At 36.5% G+C, this 18,170-nt stretch overlaps 1 protein-coding gene across 5 annotated transcripts in view; it reads left to right on the top strand.

Annotated features, from left to right (window-relative positions):
• Positions 1 to 18,170, top strand: part of SPTLC3 (serine palmitoyltransferase long chain base subunit 3) — a 189,743-nt gene that overhangs the window by 128,809 nt on the left and 42,764 nt on the right. For all 5 annotated transcript variants that reach the window (XM_015857154.2, XM_015857148.2, XM_015857153.2 and 2 more), the window contains 3 exons: positions 13,572 to 13,763; positions 15,029 to 15,183; positions 15,711 to 15,859. In XM_015857154.2, coding sequence (XP_015712640.1) covers positions 13,572 to 13,763; positions 15,029 to 15,183; positions 15,711 to 15,859 — 496 coding nt within the window. The remainder of the gene's footprint in view (positions 1 to 13,571; positions 13,764 to 15,028; positions 15,184 to 15,710; positions 15,860 to 18,170) is intronic.

The raw sequence follows: 18,170 nt of genomic DNA, 5'->3' as shown, positions 1-18,170 counted from the left end.
ACTATGTGGCCAAATTTTTGTAATGACTGCCACTAAAATGAAAATCTTTTGAAATACTGTGGTCTGTGATCCTTTCTCCTGGCAGCACAGGAATGTTCACTTCAAATGTTTTTCATTCTTGTCATGACTTTACCCTTCCAGAGTTTGTGTTCTGTTCTAATGCAAATAACCTGCATTATGTGGTGAACCTGAGCCAGGGTGAAGATTTGACACTTCTGTTCCAGTCAAGACAAGCATTATAACCTGAACCTTAAACGTTACTATACTTTTATTTTCTATACCTTCTTTTTCCCGTATATCTTCAGTAACTACTGAACTGTTTCACAGCTGTTGTCTAGGCATGGTGTAGGGCACAATCATGCTGCTTACAAGCAATTTAAGTATATGGTGAGTCTAGCCCGACCTACTTTTAGAACATGTCTGTGATAGAATCCCAGTTTGGTAACTGGGTATTTGTTAATTTGGTAATTTTTACAGTGTTCTTTTTGTTTGGTTTTGAAACTACTCTTTTACCTCCATATTGTGGGTTATAGAGATTCTTTGAAAATGAAACTGCATGTATTGAGCGCTTAGCTTGTATTTAGAAAGGCTGTACCACTTTTACCCTCTTTCCTTCCCACTGGAAAAAAAAAATAAATGCATTTCTCTTTTAACTTGAGTTTAACCTGGAACCCTTAAAACATGAAGAGGATTAGACTGTAACACTGAATGGGGGTATAAACTGCCATCTTTGCAGATGCCAGCAAGACTTAAGCCGGGCTACTTCTGTTAGTGAGTTAAGCCTGATTACAGAGCCTCCGCCTCTCACAGAGGTAAGACACTGCTGAAGTGTCCTAGGGAGGTCAGCAGACCTGCTGTGAGCCAGAAGCCTCATGTCTCAGAGGCAAGATAAGGAGTTCAGCTTGGCTGGAGAAGGCTATGTGATCTCCTGCCAACCTTTGCTGGTTGAAACAAAGATTAAGGGGCATCCTTGGAAACATCAGGTTCTCCCACAACTGAGGAAATTATTTAAAAAGGTAACTCAGACTGTTTACCTAGTTTTGTCTTTGGTAAGTTCTGCTTTTTCCAGATTTGTCCTTTTTTCAAGTCTCTAGGGCTTCGTGCTTGCACCCTTACCTGTTTCCTGAAGGTTCAGCTGTGCTTTCTTTGAAGTTCACCAGTGCTCCACTGGTAGACACAAAATTCTGCCTCATAGATCCCTGCTGATGGGAAACTCTAACTGGGTTTTTACTTTCCTCTTACTGAGCAGAATGGAGTTTTGCTACTTAACATAATGTAGTCTGGATGAAGGAGTTATTCAGTATATCCGACTTTTTCTCATCAAGAGTCCATGAATGATGGAAATAAAGAAGCGTGATTTTATCTTGTGTGTCCAGAGTCTTCTACCTCTCCAGAGCATTCCAGGTTTACTATCCTATCTCTCACTTGCCAGATGGACAAGAGAGAATTAAGATTAGATTTTTCTGAAGATTTCAGGAAAGTTCATTTTTTTAGAACCTCACTTCTTCCATCAGATTTCATTAAAATTGGACTACAATCTCAAAAGCTATTAGAGGATACTTGCAAACTGAGAAGTAACTTAACGTAACCCACTGTTTTCTTAGAAAGGAAGTTAAAGTTGTTCATATGCAAAAGCAAATTCATATTGATTTTTGGTGCTTGCTTTTTGTTTGAAAATGTGCCTTTCTTCGAATCAAACTGTACTTCTTTCATCCCTTTCTTGCAGTATGTTTACACCTGATTTTTGTATCTTGAATTTCTGGTATTCTTTTTTCATAGTCTTTCTCTTTTCATCCAGAACCACAGCTCCTGCGGGTATCCCTGTGGATAGATGTGTATCTGCTTATGACAGTACAACATGTTGGGTTGAGGACTTCCCTTGTTGTCTGTGTCTACATAGACTGCAGTAAAACCTGAAGACAGAATGTATTTGAGTAATTTCTGCAGATATAATGAGTAGAAGAGGTTAGTTCAGATGAGAGAATGGAAGGCATTCTGATCTTCAGTGTTAGGACTTGCATAATTAATGTAACAGCTTATAAAGAGAATTTTATTATGTGATGTGCTGAAAATCATGCACGTTTTATTTCTAGATTTTTATTAATTTTCAAGTAATTGAAGTACTGTACATTTCACCATGAGCTCTAAGATTGAATTAGCAAGTGTAATAGCAGTTAATGAACATCATTACAATTAGATAAATACTAAGAAGTCATCAAGTTGTAAGTTATAATAGTCAATTGTACAATTGAAATCAGTGGGTATAGAATGCATCTTGCAGGACTTACTGTGCCATCTCTGGGGTCCATGAATCCCAGAATTGTTTTAGTTGGGACCCCTAAAGGCCATCTAGTTCAACTCTCCTGCAATGAACAGGGACACCACAGCTACATCAGGTTGCTCAGAGCCCCATCCAGCCTGACCTTGAATGTCTCCAGGAACAGTGCATCTACCACCCTTATGGGAAACCTGTTTCAGTGACTCACCACTCTTATTGTAAAAAAATAAAATAATAATATAATATTTTTAAAATTATTATTATTCAGTCTAAATCTCCTGTGTTCTAATTTGAAACCATTTCCCTCTGTTCTATCACAACAGACATTGTTAAGAGTCTGTCCCTTTCTTTCTTATAGTCTCCTTTAGATATTGAAGTCCACTGCCAGGTCTCCCTGGAGCCTCCTCCAGGCTGAACGGCACCAGGGTCCTGTGAGTTCCTCAAAGGTATAAAGTGGGCATAATCACAGCAGATTGAAATAACCTTTTCTTGATATTTTTTTGAACAAAAAAAAATACATATATAGCTACAGAAGGATGTGTCTGTTTCTGAAGAATAATAAACTAATTTATTATCAGCTTTTAAAATACACAACTTTTCTGCATTAGGGCCCAAGCATAAATGAAATATCAGACTATATTTGTCCTTTAAATGGATTAAAAGATTCTGTAGAATCCTGTCTTAAGATTTTCATTTAGACTTCTTGCATGATTATCTTGTAACGTATGTAACTTGTCTGTTTAATTGCTTACTGTTTGATATTTAGGAATCTCACTCAGCTTTCTGGTATGTAACCGTTGTATTGGTACGTTACAAGAAAGTGCAAGTGGAGGATATACTGTACTGTATTTCTTCTCATTACTCTTGTTCTGTCATCTGTGGGTTTTAAACATCGTCAACGCTAATGTAAACCTCATAGTTCTTTCCCTAGTTATTAAAAAAAAAGTTGGAAATCCATCTTCCTTTAGCAGGTTGACATCTCTCCTAAGAATACTTTATTCTGTGGAATATTCTATGTAGTCTACAGAAATATTTATTTCTATTTTTGTAGTCTGAGTTATTACAGCATATCACCCTCATATATCAATTAGTCAAGGATTCTGTTTCTGATGGTATTTCTAATTGTTGTCTCAAAATCAACATATGAAGAACTTGTGTAATCTTCCCATAAATGTACTGGGTTTTACTATATTGATTACAGTTTTGATTCAGATCTTTATGTGATAATACTTGAAACCCCTAAGAAAAAAAACATAAGTGCTTTGTGATGTAGTATTGTATACTATCCTGTTGAGATTTTCTTTTTTTCAGAAATGTTCTGCTTTGAGTTTGTTAGCTCTGAATTTCACCTGCAATCTCTCTTTGGTGTTCTTCACAGTATTTTCAAGTATTGGCTAATTAAAGCTAGTCTGTTTCCTCTATATTAGTTTGTCCTCTGCATCTGGACATCCCTGTTCAGGAAATAAAACATGCTAATAATTGGCACAAACCAGTTTGTTTAATAATGACACTTCTGTTGCAAATAAATCAAGATCCCATGACAGGACACACAGGAAAAAAAAATGTGTTATGGCAAGAACTTGAAAAGTTTGTAATGATTTAATTTAGGGATTCTATTAAAAGTACACAAAGAAAGAATTAACACTGTGCAGCTTGTGTAGTGATATTATTGAACCCATTCCTACAAAATGTTGTTTCAGATTAAATGTCCATGTGAAATGAGACAATTTCAAAGTTCTAATGACAGGTATTGGGATTATTTTATAAACAAAACAGGATTTCTGAAGTAAAGCTTATAACCTTCAGTAAAGTCTCACTAGTTGGTGAATCGAGGTTATTCTGTAAGCTTATCTAGGCTTCTCGGGACATAACTTGAGGGGAGATAGGTTGCAGGCTATGTCACTTTGTTATGTTAAGTGTTGTGCTGATACAATCGTGTATGCCAGTTTTGCTGCCAGTTTTGGTATGATCCATCCCAGTTCAGTTATGACACATGCACTTCTGCCAGATTACTTAAGTATTCTGTGAATGAATTCCTGTTGATTTGTTTAAACAACAGCTCTTGTGTTTGAAAGAGTCAAGCTATTTATTTTCTCATCCTTTTTCCCCACTTAATTTAATGTGAGACTATATCCACCTTTATGAGTTGGTTCTCTCTCTCCTCTTCCTCAGATTCTTTTGTCCTAAAAAGCTATGTGCTATATAACGAATGAGTTTATACTCTTTTTATATATATTTATATAAAAATATGTCATTTTATACTCAGTCTTTTTTCCCTGAAGTTCCTTCTGATGCCTGAATTTTCTTCTAGCTCAGAAAAGAACCTTGTCTGAGTAGCTGTATATTTTCTTTCATAATGAGTTTTTAATCCTCCTACGTGTGAAACTAGCAGCACATCCTGATTGCCCCTTTTCTAGTTGTCCTTGAGAAATTCTACTTTTTTCATCATTAAATTGCTAACTTTTTTATTCTGGTATGTCATCTCTCTTTTCTCTCTGCCCATGGTGCGCCTGGAAATTGGTGTTTAAATACCACTGTAAGAATTAATTAGATTACCTTAGAAAGTATAATATAAGCCTTTAATATGTCTAAAATGACTGCATTAACAAAACTGGCAATGATCTTTTCTGCCATAGCTTTTCTGAGATATGCTGTTTAATTCCTGGCAATAACAGGAATGTCTTGGAGAACACACCTTTTCAACATAACCTCTGCATTCCTGACAGAATGATTGAAACAACCTGCATATTATTCTAATGACACACAATGTGGGGATTAGAAATGTGAACAATAGAAATAAGGTTAATGATCCTTTCACAAATGACATGGTGTTCTATAACTTCCAGAAGCCTTTATCAAAACTGGTGCCATTGCCTTGGAAGCTAAGGGGATGGCCTGGCACTGTTTTTGAAGCTGAAGCAAAGGAAAATGCACTGGGATTTGGTGCTGATCCAGTCATGCCAGTTGGTGCATGAGATCTGTCTGTTCACCTGCAATGTCTTCCTCACAGGGGAATTTTGAGTGAAGAGTGATTTGATGCTAGTTAAAACGTTTCCTGTGTTCTTTGCAAAGCTGTTATGTAGGAAACTGAGTTGGTGGATTGCTTCAAGTAGATTTTAAGCATGGCCCATAAAATCACTAACAGTCTGGTTAGACGATATCAGATATCTTTCCATTTATTTACAGTTTCAATCCCAGTGAAAATATGTAGAAGATTGATTGATTGATTGAATTCAATGACTTCCTAAATGCTAAGTCATTTCTGGAAGAAATGTTCTGTGTCAGTAGATTGCTGTTAGTGATGTGCACAAAGTGAGACAGTATCACTTCAACCTGTTTTTGTTGGTATTTTTTTCCTTCTCCCCTCTCCCCCCACTCATTCTTAAAACCAAAGCCATGGGATATGAATGGCAGGGAAGTAATCTGATGTGGCTGGGCAGTGTGACTCTTGTAGTTCACTATGAGCTTTGGAAATAATAGCAAACACTTGCTGCAACTCAAAGGCTGGGAACTACGCCAGGATTGCTGTAACCTAAGCACCTCATCCAGTTCTTTTGTCTGATTCAGTGTGCCTGGCTTTCTACTCTGTAATTGCTGTAAGGTTAGGAAATACCTTCTGGTGTTTGTAAGTGTCTCTCTGGTTAGTGAACTTCATTGTTATGTCTCTAATAATTTGAAATTATTAAGCTTCATATTTGCTCTCATCCCTTTCCAGTTTTATTGAATTGAGTCCACATTGAATTCTCTGGGAGCAAGGGCAAGTAGAGTAATAACATTGTCAGGCTTTCTACATACTTCTTCATTTTAGTGTGTCTTACTATTGCTTGTAACGAATGTATATAATCACTGGAATAATTTACTATTTATTTATTCATTACTATTTATTTTATTTATTCATTACTATTTATTTTCCCTTTATGCTGTTTGACAGTTTGGTATTGGATACTACATACTTATACAGCAGTTCCTGAAACCTACAGCTCAAAACAGAATTTTCTCAGATTTATGTCCTATTTACTGTCCCCATCGTTGTGTTATATTTTCATGATTTGCTACAGGCATAGAAGCTCTCCAGAGAAACTCTTCATGTTTGTCCCACATCTATGTATCTATCTAAGCTTCTGTGCTATAGGAAGATGTACTTTATTTCAACAGACATTCTTCTGACTGTTCTGCAACGTGCAGTTCTTACTGTATTTAATTTGTACCAGATGAAAACCTGCAGTCCTGTAGATTTGGAGAAAACTGCGCAGAGTAGACAGTTTATTTAGTACTTGCAACTAACCATTTGATGGTGCTAGAATACATGGTACCCATAGTGTGTGCAGGGTTAGAAATACATATCCTGAAACACCAGGCTGAGGCATCTTGAATGAGTGTGATTATCTGCCTAAAAACTTGCAAAGCTAAGGCAATGAACTGTTTGTATTTCACATTCATCTCTGCTCTAGTTTAAATCCCCTGTGACTGCTATCTCTCATTTCTAGCAGTTTCTTTTCTTCCTGGTATTACTTATTAGTGTCTTTCAGCCTCCAAAGTTGCACTCAAAAAATAATACTTTCATTTTTTTTTAAAAATCAGTATTCAGTTCAATGGAGCTGTTACTGAAATTCTGCATGATATCCAGTATTAGTTACAGTTTGCAACAGCGTATTAGAGGTCATCAGTAACATTAAAGATAACATTCAATATTAATTGATTATTGAATTAATTGAAACTTGAATATTCAACATTGAAGTAACATTCAATATTAATATGCCCTGAGATGTTCTTCTGATATTAAATTTCATGTATTCTTCATGTAGATTGCTGTTCAAGTTACTAAATGCTATATCACAGAATCATAGTGGTTGGAAAGGACCTCTGGAGATCATCTAGTCAAATCCCTCTACTAAAGCAGGTTCCCTACAGTAGGTTGCACAGGAAAGCATTCAGACAGGTTCTTAATATCTCCAAAGGAGATTCCTCTACCTCTCGGGTCAGACTGCTACAGGCAGGCCTCCAGCTAGACTCATCATCACTGATCACAACCCTCTGAGCTCTGCTAGTCAGCCAGTTCTCAGTCCACCTCACTGTCCACTCATCTATCCCACACTTCCTAAGTTTACCTCTGAAAATGCTGAAGTCGAGGTAGAAAACATCCACTTCTCATATCTACCCAGCTGGTCATGATGTCATTAATGTCTACCACATTGGTGAATCATGATTTCCCATTGACAAACCCGTGTTAACTATTTCTAGTAACTGTCTGATTGTCCATTTTCCAGATTTGATTCCAAGAAGGCCTTAGCCTTCCTCACTGCATCCCTTTGCACGCATTGATATGTACCTATATTCCTCCCAAGTAGACAGACCTTTTTTCCATATTCCATGAAATTTCTTCTCCCCTTTGAGTTCTTCTCTGAACTCCTTCCTCATCTAAGAAGGTTTTCTGCCACTTCTCCGCGATCTCATACACTTTGTGATGCATGCTGATCATGAGCTTGGAGGAAGTGGAGCTTGAATGTGAGCCAGCCTTCTTGTGCTCTCTTACCTTCCAGTGCTCTAACCCATGGGGTAACTTCAAGCAGATCATTGAAGAGATTGAAGTTGTCTCTCTTAAAGTCCAGGATTGCAATACTTCTTACCACCTTGTTTCTTCTGTTCAAGATCCTGAATTCCACCATCTCAAGGGTGCCACTGACCTTTACATCCTAACCATTCCTTCCTTATTTTTAAGAGCAAGGTCTGGCAGCACACCTGTCCTCTTTGACTTCTCCACCACCTGCATCAGTGTATTATCTTCAATGCACTGCGGAAACCTCCTGGACTCTGTGTCTGCAAAATATCAGGGTGACTGAAGTACCCAGTGAGGACCAGTGTCTGTGGTTGTAAGGCTACTTTTAGCTATCTTTAGAAGGTCTCATCAACTTACACCTCTCAATCAGCCTGTAATAAATACCCACAACAATGTCAACCATATTAGTCTGCCAGAGAAAGGAGGTTGTAAAACAGTCAGTGTTGAGTTTGAAACAAGTGTTCCTCGCAGTATTTAGTCTAAATATCTGCATAGAAAATAATTTTTTCCTAATTATATAACAATTTTTTCTGACAGTATATTTTGTATGTTCTTGTCATTTACAGCTGTAGTTTCACAGTGTTAATAGTTGGTATTGCAGGACTTGTTATTTTGTGCTGGAATTTTACTTGTTCTTGACTGAAAAGTGTCACAAATGCATAAAGTGAAGATTCTGTCTTTTCATCCCTTGTTTGTTTTTTGTCCATAATATGCTGTCAAGAATTGTGCTGGATCGTTTTTTTTAATCATCAGATTTAAATTAAGAATGTTGTTTTTAATTTATTTTTAATTTTACAATTGTCTATATAGTTCAGCAAACTGTGAATTCCCTGTAGCTGTTTTTAGTTTGTATCTTATAGAATTGAGTCTGTAAGGTCTGAAATGTAACAGAGGTGAAACCACAACACATAGTAAAGTGTGTAACTGAAGAGACTTGTGAAATGGTCCCAATTTGTGTCAAGAGTATATTCATAATAGGAAACTTCTGTTTTTGTAAAGTGTAATGTGTTTTGTAATTTCCCTTTTCTTTTCCTGGGGACTTCATACAATCAGTAAGAATTCTTCAGTCTCTAGTGGATACCAAGGCATGGTGTTTCTGAGAAAAAGCAATAATTATACCTGGTTTGCAAAGAACTTAATAGTTTTCATTCTTTGAGACCAGCCTGCCAGTGATGGAGATCTGTAGATGACAGAGCTGCACATCAGCCACTTCAAACTGTGAGAATGCAGTGGCAAGCTCTGAGAGGGATGCAGGCAGGCCAGACCCTCTTCATGGCTGAGATGGAACAAGTATCACTGCTTCAGCTTCTGCTCCAGAGGGGCACAAGAATGTGAAGGTCCTGTGTCTCCATCTGGTTGTTGCACACGTCTAAAATCACCTGCATCTAGGACCCTCCCTCAAGATGTTTTCTTCCAGTGTCAGGTAGGAAATGTCTGTGTAAAACCAAACTATCTGCAAGCAACCAGATGTTTCATCAGTGATTGTCAGTCTGTGCTCCCATCACTTTTTGGCTGTAGCAATGCACTGTCTTAATTCACTCAAGATTTCAATGGCTTCTTGGCATCTGGAAGAAACTGGTCAAATGTGGCTGTCATTTGATTTATGGTTTACAACATCTATCCCTTTCATATTCGCGTTTGTCATGTCAGTTTTATGTGGATCACTCAGCTTGCATTGCATTTTTATAGGTTTTATGCAACAAGATAACATCTGATCCAGAAACAAATGAAATGCTCTTCTTAAATAGAGGAAGAGTAAAATAAAGCTTCATCTGTTTCTGGATCAGTTCTCTCTAGGAGAGAAAATAAAGACAAAGACTTTATTATTCTCCTAGTAGCTTTAGCTCAAGGATTTAGCTCTTCACAACTATCACTGCTTTACGGAAAGTAGCTGTAATCATAATAGCTTGCAAAATATTAATTAAGGAGAGGCTTCAAGAAGCAGATTGTGATTTCTGGATTTCTTTGCAGTGTATGTTGCTTCTACAAAATTGTCTTGTGTGAAAACATGGACTCTCAGGTCTCAGCTTCCTCCTCTCTATTCCATTCATGGGCTTACTCCTAAATGATACCAGTGTAAGTGGTTACCTCTTCACTAGTAAAGTGCACAATACAGGGTTATGAGATGTATTGCATTTAAAGCTGACTTTACTGACTGTACTGGAATTGCTCTTATTGACTTAATTGGCATCAAAACTTTACCCAAGAATTCTCTTGCTGTGAGTGTCTTACTGGAAACCACTTTGCAACTGTGGTTTAAGGCTGCTGCCAGATCTGTCAACAAGGATTCTGTATAACTGCACTGCAGACAGAGGTTATGAGGCAGGGGTGCCAGTACAATCTTTGGTTGCAAGAGTGTAGAAGGTGGTGTGATCTGGTAAGCTAAGTAAAGACTCAGCACAAGCAAGTTAAGTGTTATAATCCTGATTTTGTTTTTTATTTCAACAAAGCTGATGGAATCCTGGATTTGTTGAGCTGAGTATTAAAATATGTGTTCCTTTTTAATTTCATCTATTGCTTACTGTCCTTATCTTTGTTCCTTGCTTTGGTGGATTCCTTGTGTTTGTGCCTAGAAAGTACACTTAATCTGTGGCAAACTACTGAGAAAACATTTTGTTTTGGAACATCAGCAGAATTTTTTTAAACAAGACAATAAAATTGAGATTAGCATATCACAAAGGATAATATTTACTCAAGATTTCCGAAGAATGAAGTTGCTGAGCAATTCTGGGCTGCTGCTTAAGTTGGCATTGTCAGCATAGAATTGGAGGGTTACAAAGATACAACCTTTGGTCAGGGAGATGCAGGGAATTGAGTCCCTCAGGGATCTCTGATTGGAATTATGTTGTCTCATGTTTTTACCAAATCTCTGGAGGGGAAAAAAATGAAATAAAAAAGGGGGAATTGTTGACAATAGCTGTTGACAGTACAGCATTTTTCAGGGTAGTGAAAAATAAATTCTGGATAGCAAGAGTTGCAGGAAGTTCTCATGGTAGTATGTGATGAAGATAAAATGGTTGACAAAATCTCATGTCAGTAAATAAAAAGTAATGCGTAAGTTGGATGTGGAAAAGGATACTGAGAATGCATAAATGGCAGGCTACTCTCAATCAGATGTCGCAGATAAGGAAGGATACGCTATTATTACTAAGGGATATTTCTAGAACAGTGAACCATCGTAAAAAGACAGAATATATATATTACTCACTTTTTTCCAATATGTAAGAACAAAGACACTTGATTAGAATCAAATCGATTAAGATTCTTCAACCTGAAAAGGAATAAACGGAGAAGCAAAAGCCACAGATGTAGAGAAAATTACAGGTAGCATGATTTGCTGAATAGAAAAACTGAGTGGAAGGCAATGGTGGTAAAGTAACTTGTTAAGTGAAATATCAGTTACCTAATAAAAATTTCTTTTTCAGACTAACTCAAGTTTTTTATTTTTTTTCCCAAACTATTTGTGTGTTCAAAAATGAGAACATATCCATGGTATCACCAGTGACTATTAAATGTGATAATATAGTCTCAGGATCACAAAATATCCAAGACTCAATTTGTTGGAAGTTGGGAGAACGTACTAAGGAAAGCATCAATCACTATATCTATTTTAGAACCTTTCCCTCACCATCTGCAAAGAATTGCTAGAGTTGAGGTATGGGTGTAGAGAGGTCCTGTTTACTGCAGGTTTTCTTATGAGTAGTAGTATACTAAGTGTACAATTCAACCTCACACCCACTGTGTAACTATTTCCCCTTAACCACTTCAGAGTGATGTTGTTTTGTTGGTTTTTTTTAGAGATCTGTGGTATTTTACTATGGTGCCAGCAACAGCCTGACAACAATATTTCCTGTCTAGGTGCTTAAATTTCACAGTCTGATTTCATCTCCTCCTTTATGATAGCGTGTGAAAAGTGAATGGCAACATAATAGAAAATACCTATTTGGCATTCATCCACTGACTGTTTAGATTGGCTGAAAGTATTGAATGTATTCAAGATATTCAGTCATCTTTAGCTCAGTGCTTGGATCTGAAGTACAGCACACAAGCATCCAGTTTTATGACTCCCTAGAAGTGTCAAATCCACCTACTTTGGTTATTTGAACACTTGGAGTCTTTTATCGAACTTCAGGGATGGAAAGAATGCCCCCTGTTTTACCCACTTAATGTTTTACTTCTGTTGATGTGCAGTTTACTACTAGCTGTTTGCCATAAGAATAGGAGGTGACAGTGGTTAAATCTTTAAACACATATGCCATGCTGAATGCATAAAGTGTGAGCAGCTGAGCTCAGAACATGGCTGAAACAAGAGTTCCATAGCACAAGAGTGTTGCAGAAGAGTTTTGCAATGCAGAAGTCTAAGACAAAGCTTCTTAGTTGCTTTACAAATGAAATATGTAATAGTAAGGTTTTATTAATAAAGTGGATTAGTAAAAACGGAATCATCATGCTAATTCTCTCTTCTGAACCCAGGTTCATTATCACATCATCACAACTTGACAAAGTACAAAGTCAATGGAATTACCATAGATGACCATAAGTATGCTCTTAGTCCATGACACATGTAAGGTAATGGGGCTTAGCTTAGTCCTTAGTGAAATACAGTGTTGTGATGTACTGCACACATATCTGTTGAGTCTTATCTGACATAGGACTTGACTTGTATTTCATTTATTGTATTTCAGCTTGCTACACTGTATCAATAGATAATCTACTTTTTTTTTTTTTTTTTTTAAGCTCATTCATTCCACAGGCAAAAAGTGGTTGTTTTTGTGTTTGTTTGTCACTAGAAAGTAACAGCAAAATACTCTCATACTTTATGGAAATAAGTGGATGGCCTCCATTCAAAAGAATAATCTGATAACCTTGTGAATATATTGATCTGAGAAGACTGCGATTGAATAACTTCTTTCACTAACAACTGCTGGAGATTTAGTGTATTTTAACAACAAATAATTTTGTTCACACATTTGTGAATCTCTTGCAAGAGGGTGACTAATTCCAGCAGACAAAGAATGTGCACGTGTCCATGCATATTGCCTCTTTTAAAGTACCCTTAGAAGTATGGATGAGGTAACTGGAAGTATTTAAAGGCTGGGGGTTTTTTTGTTGTTGTTGTTGCTCTTGTTTTTTTAACTGAAACAAAAATAAAAGGCTGGGATCACTGCTGTTTTGAATACTTGCTCAGATCATGAGGAGCATCATGGTAAAGATGTCCTATATTAGGCAGGATTTCTTGTGTATAGGATAGCTTCTCTAGTGCGTTACACAAGACTTTATGAAGCAGCGTCAGGCTCGAAGTGGGTGATTTTTCAATGCTGCCCTTCCCTTTTTATAGTTCTGTCTTGCAAAAAGAGAATATTGTGGTTTCTATTTAATCACCTTTGAAATAATTGTCCAATTACACAATAATGTGTTGCTAGTCTTTCATAAGATTCAAATGTTTCAAAATAGACATGGGAGTGGTGCTGAAGACATCTGCAATTGAAGACACTGGTTGACAGGAAAGAAAATGGAAGATACTTGCAGTGATCAGTACCAAGTGCAGTGTTAGAGGTTCTCTTCTTCAAGGATAGGTTGCATTAGCTGATATGGTGAGAGGTCTAAATACCTCTCTGGATTTGTAGCATAGTAGACACAAATATTTTCCTCAAGATCTAAGGTTTTGGCATAAGCGTTGATCCAATAAAGTGTTATTTTATTTAGATGTCACAAATTTCTGTTCTGTATTTTCAGAAGAATGGTGTAACAAATGGAACTCTCCACAAAAAAACGTTTATTGAGCACTTTGAACAAGCACCAATGTATGTTGCTGTTCTTACGTTCGTGGGTTTTGGAGTGGGCACAATATTTGGCTACCTGCGAGATTTTATGAGAGCCTGGGGACTAGAAAAACGTAACGTTGCACAAGAGAGAGAGCAACAAAAAGTACGTATGAAAAAGAAGTTATGTATCTCAGTGTCTTCGTTTAATCCATAGAAAAAGAAAACTGGGAAAACCCTTACTGTTAAATACATCATCTCTCCAAATCTCTTTATCCCTAATTTTTTTTTTTTTTTTTTTTTTTTTTTCCCATCTGGCTAGGTGGAGCCAACATCTTTGTAATTTCTACATATGGAACATATGGAAATTGTTGTCCTCGCGCAAAGCGGATGTAGCCTGAATTTGTATAAATCCTCATCTAGATTCTTTTCTATCCTGCATATTCCAAAGTGAAACTTGCATCTCAGCAAGCTTAATTGCATTCTGAATTTGTTTCAGTTTTTTTATTGTTCCATCTTCCCTATCCAGGTTGCACTGTAATTTAAAATAACACTTGGCATAGTGAATGGAAAAATGCAAATAAGTATTTTTGTTCCTCTTACGTATAAAATTCTTGAAAAAGATTTTCTGTTTTGTATTTTTGAAGATATACGTGCATTTTCAAATGAAATATCGTGATGATATGATGTATTTATTTTCTTTTTGAATTCACTTCATGTTTTGACTATTCATGCACTATTTTGCTTTCAGACATGCTGGTCAAATCTCCATACCATCTACCAGGCATTACATGTTCAGTTCATTCTCCAGTCTCCTGCATATCATGTCATTTTCTTTTCCCAGTTTATTCTATCCAGTGTCTAATATGACTGTATTAGGGTTTCAGATAAATATTTTTGTTTGGTACCTTCCTGTTAGTTTATTTTCCAAATTAAAATCCACAGATAGAAACTTATAGTCAACCAAACTTGTCTGGCCAACAGTGCTCATTCCAGATACACTGGACTTGCTTTAATGTATCAGACATTTACTGAGATACAACCAGTTGTTGATCTCAGGTTTGGAATGTGCTCTGTGCGTAACAGAAGGCCCCATTTGAGAAATCTGGATTCTGGACGTGAAAGTATTGTGACTTCATCTTGACCTTCATAAAGATTGGATTGGAGAATTATGCCAACTTCTGGACCATATGAAATTTAAATAAATAAATTAAAAAACAAACAAACAAAAAACAGAAGAAAAAAAAAACCTCTGTATGTCAAAGAAATTAAAGATATTTGCTGATTGGAATTGTTTGTAGCATAAGAATATGTGCTGATTGTAACCTTCTGCATACTAATCAGTCAGTTTTTCCTATGTAATGGGATTGGCTTGAGTTCCTTAGCAGACATTTTCCTAGCAATGTAACCCTGTGCATGTTTTCAAACCAGGATTTTGTGCCACTTTATCAAGATTTTGAGAACTTTTACACCAGAAACCTCTATATGAGAATACGTGATAACTGGAATCGTCCAATTTGCAGTGTCCCAGGACCGCAGTTCGACCTCATGGAACGCGTCACAGATGATTACAACTGGACATTTAGGTGAGTCAGCTGACACTCCTCAGGTTTCAGCTCTGTAAATGTTCATCCTGATATATCTACAAAGCATGGAAGAAATGCATCTAGTGCATCATACCTAGATCCACAACTAGTGTATACATCAGCACTTCTTTTTTTTCTGAAATCAGTACAGTTCTGGCAGTCTGTCCCTTTTCTTCTGAACATTGTTTGGCAATGAAAACTGTAAGGTACCATAACAAACTAGTTTTGACTGCCTGTATCAGTCTAAGCTGCCTATGCTTCATTTATAACGTCTTAGCCAGAATATTACAACATTTGTTATATTCCTTCGAACTACAATAATACCTAATATTGGTATATTGCTATCTACAGCTCTTCTGCTGCTTGTGAGCAGGATGCAACAATTATTCATTAAGAGGCTGATGTTATAAGGATTTCCAAATGGAAATCTGACAGTGGAAGAAAATTTGGTGGGAATTTTTTCATTTGTTTTTGTTTTGAGTGCAAAGAAGGGTCACAGCATTCTTTAAAATTTGCTTTGATTATAGGTTTACAGGAAGAACTATCAAGAACGTAATCAATATGGGTTCTTATAACTACCTCGGCTTTGCAGAAACAGATCCTAATGCTTTGAAAACTGTAACCAAAGAACTACAAAAGTATGGAACAGGAATCTGCAGTACTAGACAAGAAATGGGTGAGTATACAGCCGGATGGCCACCAAAGTTTGTATAGCTACTTGATTTTTCTTACAGATATCTTGAAGGAACTTGATATTTTTTTTAATCGTGTTTTAGTCACACTGGTACTCAAATGAGTATTTGTTAAAAGGGATGCTTTATTAATGGCTACAGAAGAATATTTTTGAAATGAGAAAGAATTACTGATTTTTAGAAAAGCTAAAACAAGCGTATAATAGAGTGGCCTGGAATTTTTTACAATGAAAGTAACAGGGTTATTTTTCAAAGAGATAAACTGAGCGTCAAGCCTTTGATGATTGTTCTAGAGCAAACTGAGTTGCATCCATCTTTGCTATATACTATCTACCACATACAGAGGGCTTCTGACTATGAAGATGAGCTTTCATGTATTTTTTCTATCAATTCTCTAAGAATATATTGTTTTATGTGACATCAATAGGTACAGCATATAAATTTTCATTGTGCCTGTAAAGAATAGATTCAGGAAGGTTCTGTATCACTTTCTTGAATTGATAAGCCCTTTATGAGTTGAATGCTTTTTTACTTTTTAGGCAGATCTTCAATCTGTCATTTCTGGATTGAATGGTTTATCTTTGTGGGATGCATACTTCTTTGCATCTTCAAACCTGTATTTTTATACAAAGCCCTTTACTGAACGAGTATTAAGTGTGGGTCGTGCATTCCTAATAGTGCAATCAGCCTGCATTTCAGAGAAAACTGTTTCCGACAATAGAAATGCAAGAAGTTGTCTCCTCTTGGACTTTTTTTTAATCTTTCTTGAGACCTGTCAAAAAAAACTTATACAACCTGAATTGGTTTTTTTATTTCATATTTCTCAAAGCAAACATTTTCCTTTCAAATTCTTGTGGAAAGTCATATTTCTAGTTTATGTCTCATTTCCAGGCAATAATAATGATAATAATGGAAACTTTGTAAACTACTTATATTGTCATCATGGTTTGATTTGCCAGTAAAATATTGGCAGTGAGACCACACCAAGTAGTTTATAGATTGACCCTAGTATCTTTTTATTAGGTGACCCATGTGGTGACTGCAATGCAATATACTGTTTAACGTGTCTGCATGCTTAAAAGTGGTCACCATTACTAGTCATGTAAGGAATGTTTCCCTGTGTCTTTTTGACTTGAATTCTACTTTATCTGAGAATATTTTGGGTTCTTCTGAGTACCGCAAAGAATATTTCTGGTATTCCCTTTCTTTATCATTTGGATGTGGAAGACTTTCATGACTTTTGACTTACTCTCAAAAAAAAAAAAAAAAAAAAAAAAGCTTATAAAATCATCAAGTCCAACCATTCACCTAACACTACAAGTCCACTGCTAAACCACGTCCCTGAATGCCAAATCCACACATGTCTTGTTTCCAGTTTTCTCCATCTTGACCCACAGCGTACAGACTTCTAGAACTTTATTTGTACTCCTGTGCAATACTCATGAAATTATCTTGAAACAAAGATAATTTGTGAACGTGAGCAAAGCTTTACTTTCATACATAACTGTGTTCACCTGCATTCCCATGATGTTTGCTCTGACTATTCAAAGTGCAAGAATGGGCTATGAACAAGTATATCTCTTGTCGGGTCAGCAGCTACGTTACTGAAATGTGGCTTCTTTTTTACAAGAGGGACATATTGCAGTTGATACCCAAGTACATTAAATAAATGATAGAGCTTAATTTTTATTTTTTTTATGTCAGTACAACTTTATCATGCACAATTTACTGCACATCGTAAAGTCTTTTAGATAGTGAATGTCAAAGAGCATCTAGGATGAGAGGATTTATTAAAATAGGGAAAGACTGTTAAGACCTGGCTTAGGTCACATGGAGAAGCAGTGTCATAGCATTTTCTCCTAGGCAGCTAGCAGAGGCTCTGTGCCTTCATGGTCAGCATAAAGAGAAAAGTTCTTTCACAGACCAATTCTGCAGACTGGTTACTTCACTGACCGTGGCTCTGTTGCAGTCTGTTTGCCTCTAAATAAGAATATTATAAGCAACTGTAGGAAAGTGCTTCTCAGTAGTGTGGATACCCTCAGTTCTTTTTATTTTCTTTATTTGTGGCTGTGTAGGTCTATTCTGGATCACACTCAAGAAGATTTGAAAAGTTCTGTTTGTCTTGTTTTGGTTGGTTGTTTTTTCGATTGTTTTAATTATTATTTGCCATCTTCATCTTAGTAAAATAGAATGGAATGGCTTTGTTCCCAGGCAGATAACATTTCAAAGCTTTAACTAAGTCAATAACCATAACAGCTAAGTGGTGTGAGTTTTAAATACAGTGAGCTGTAGGAA

This window comes from Coturnix japonica, chromosome 3, assembly GCF_001577835.2.
Source record: "Coturnix japonica isolate 7356 chromosome 3, Coturnix japonica 2.1, whole genome shotgun sequence".
Lineage (NCBI taxonomy): Eukaryota > Metazoa > Chordata > Aves > Galliformes > Phasianidae > Coturnix > Coturnix japonica.
The sequence above is the reverse complement of the archived record's forward strand: the minus strand, read 5'-3'. Positions and strand labels throughout refer to the sequence as shown.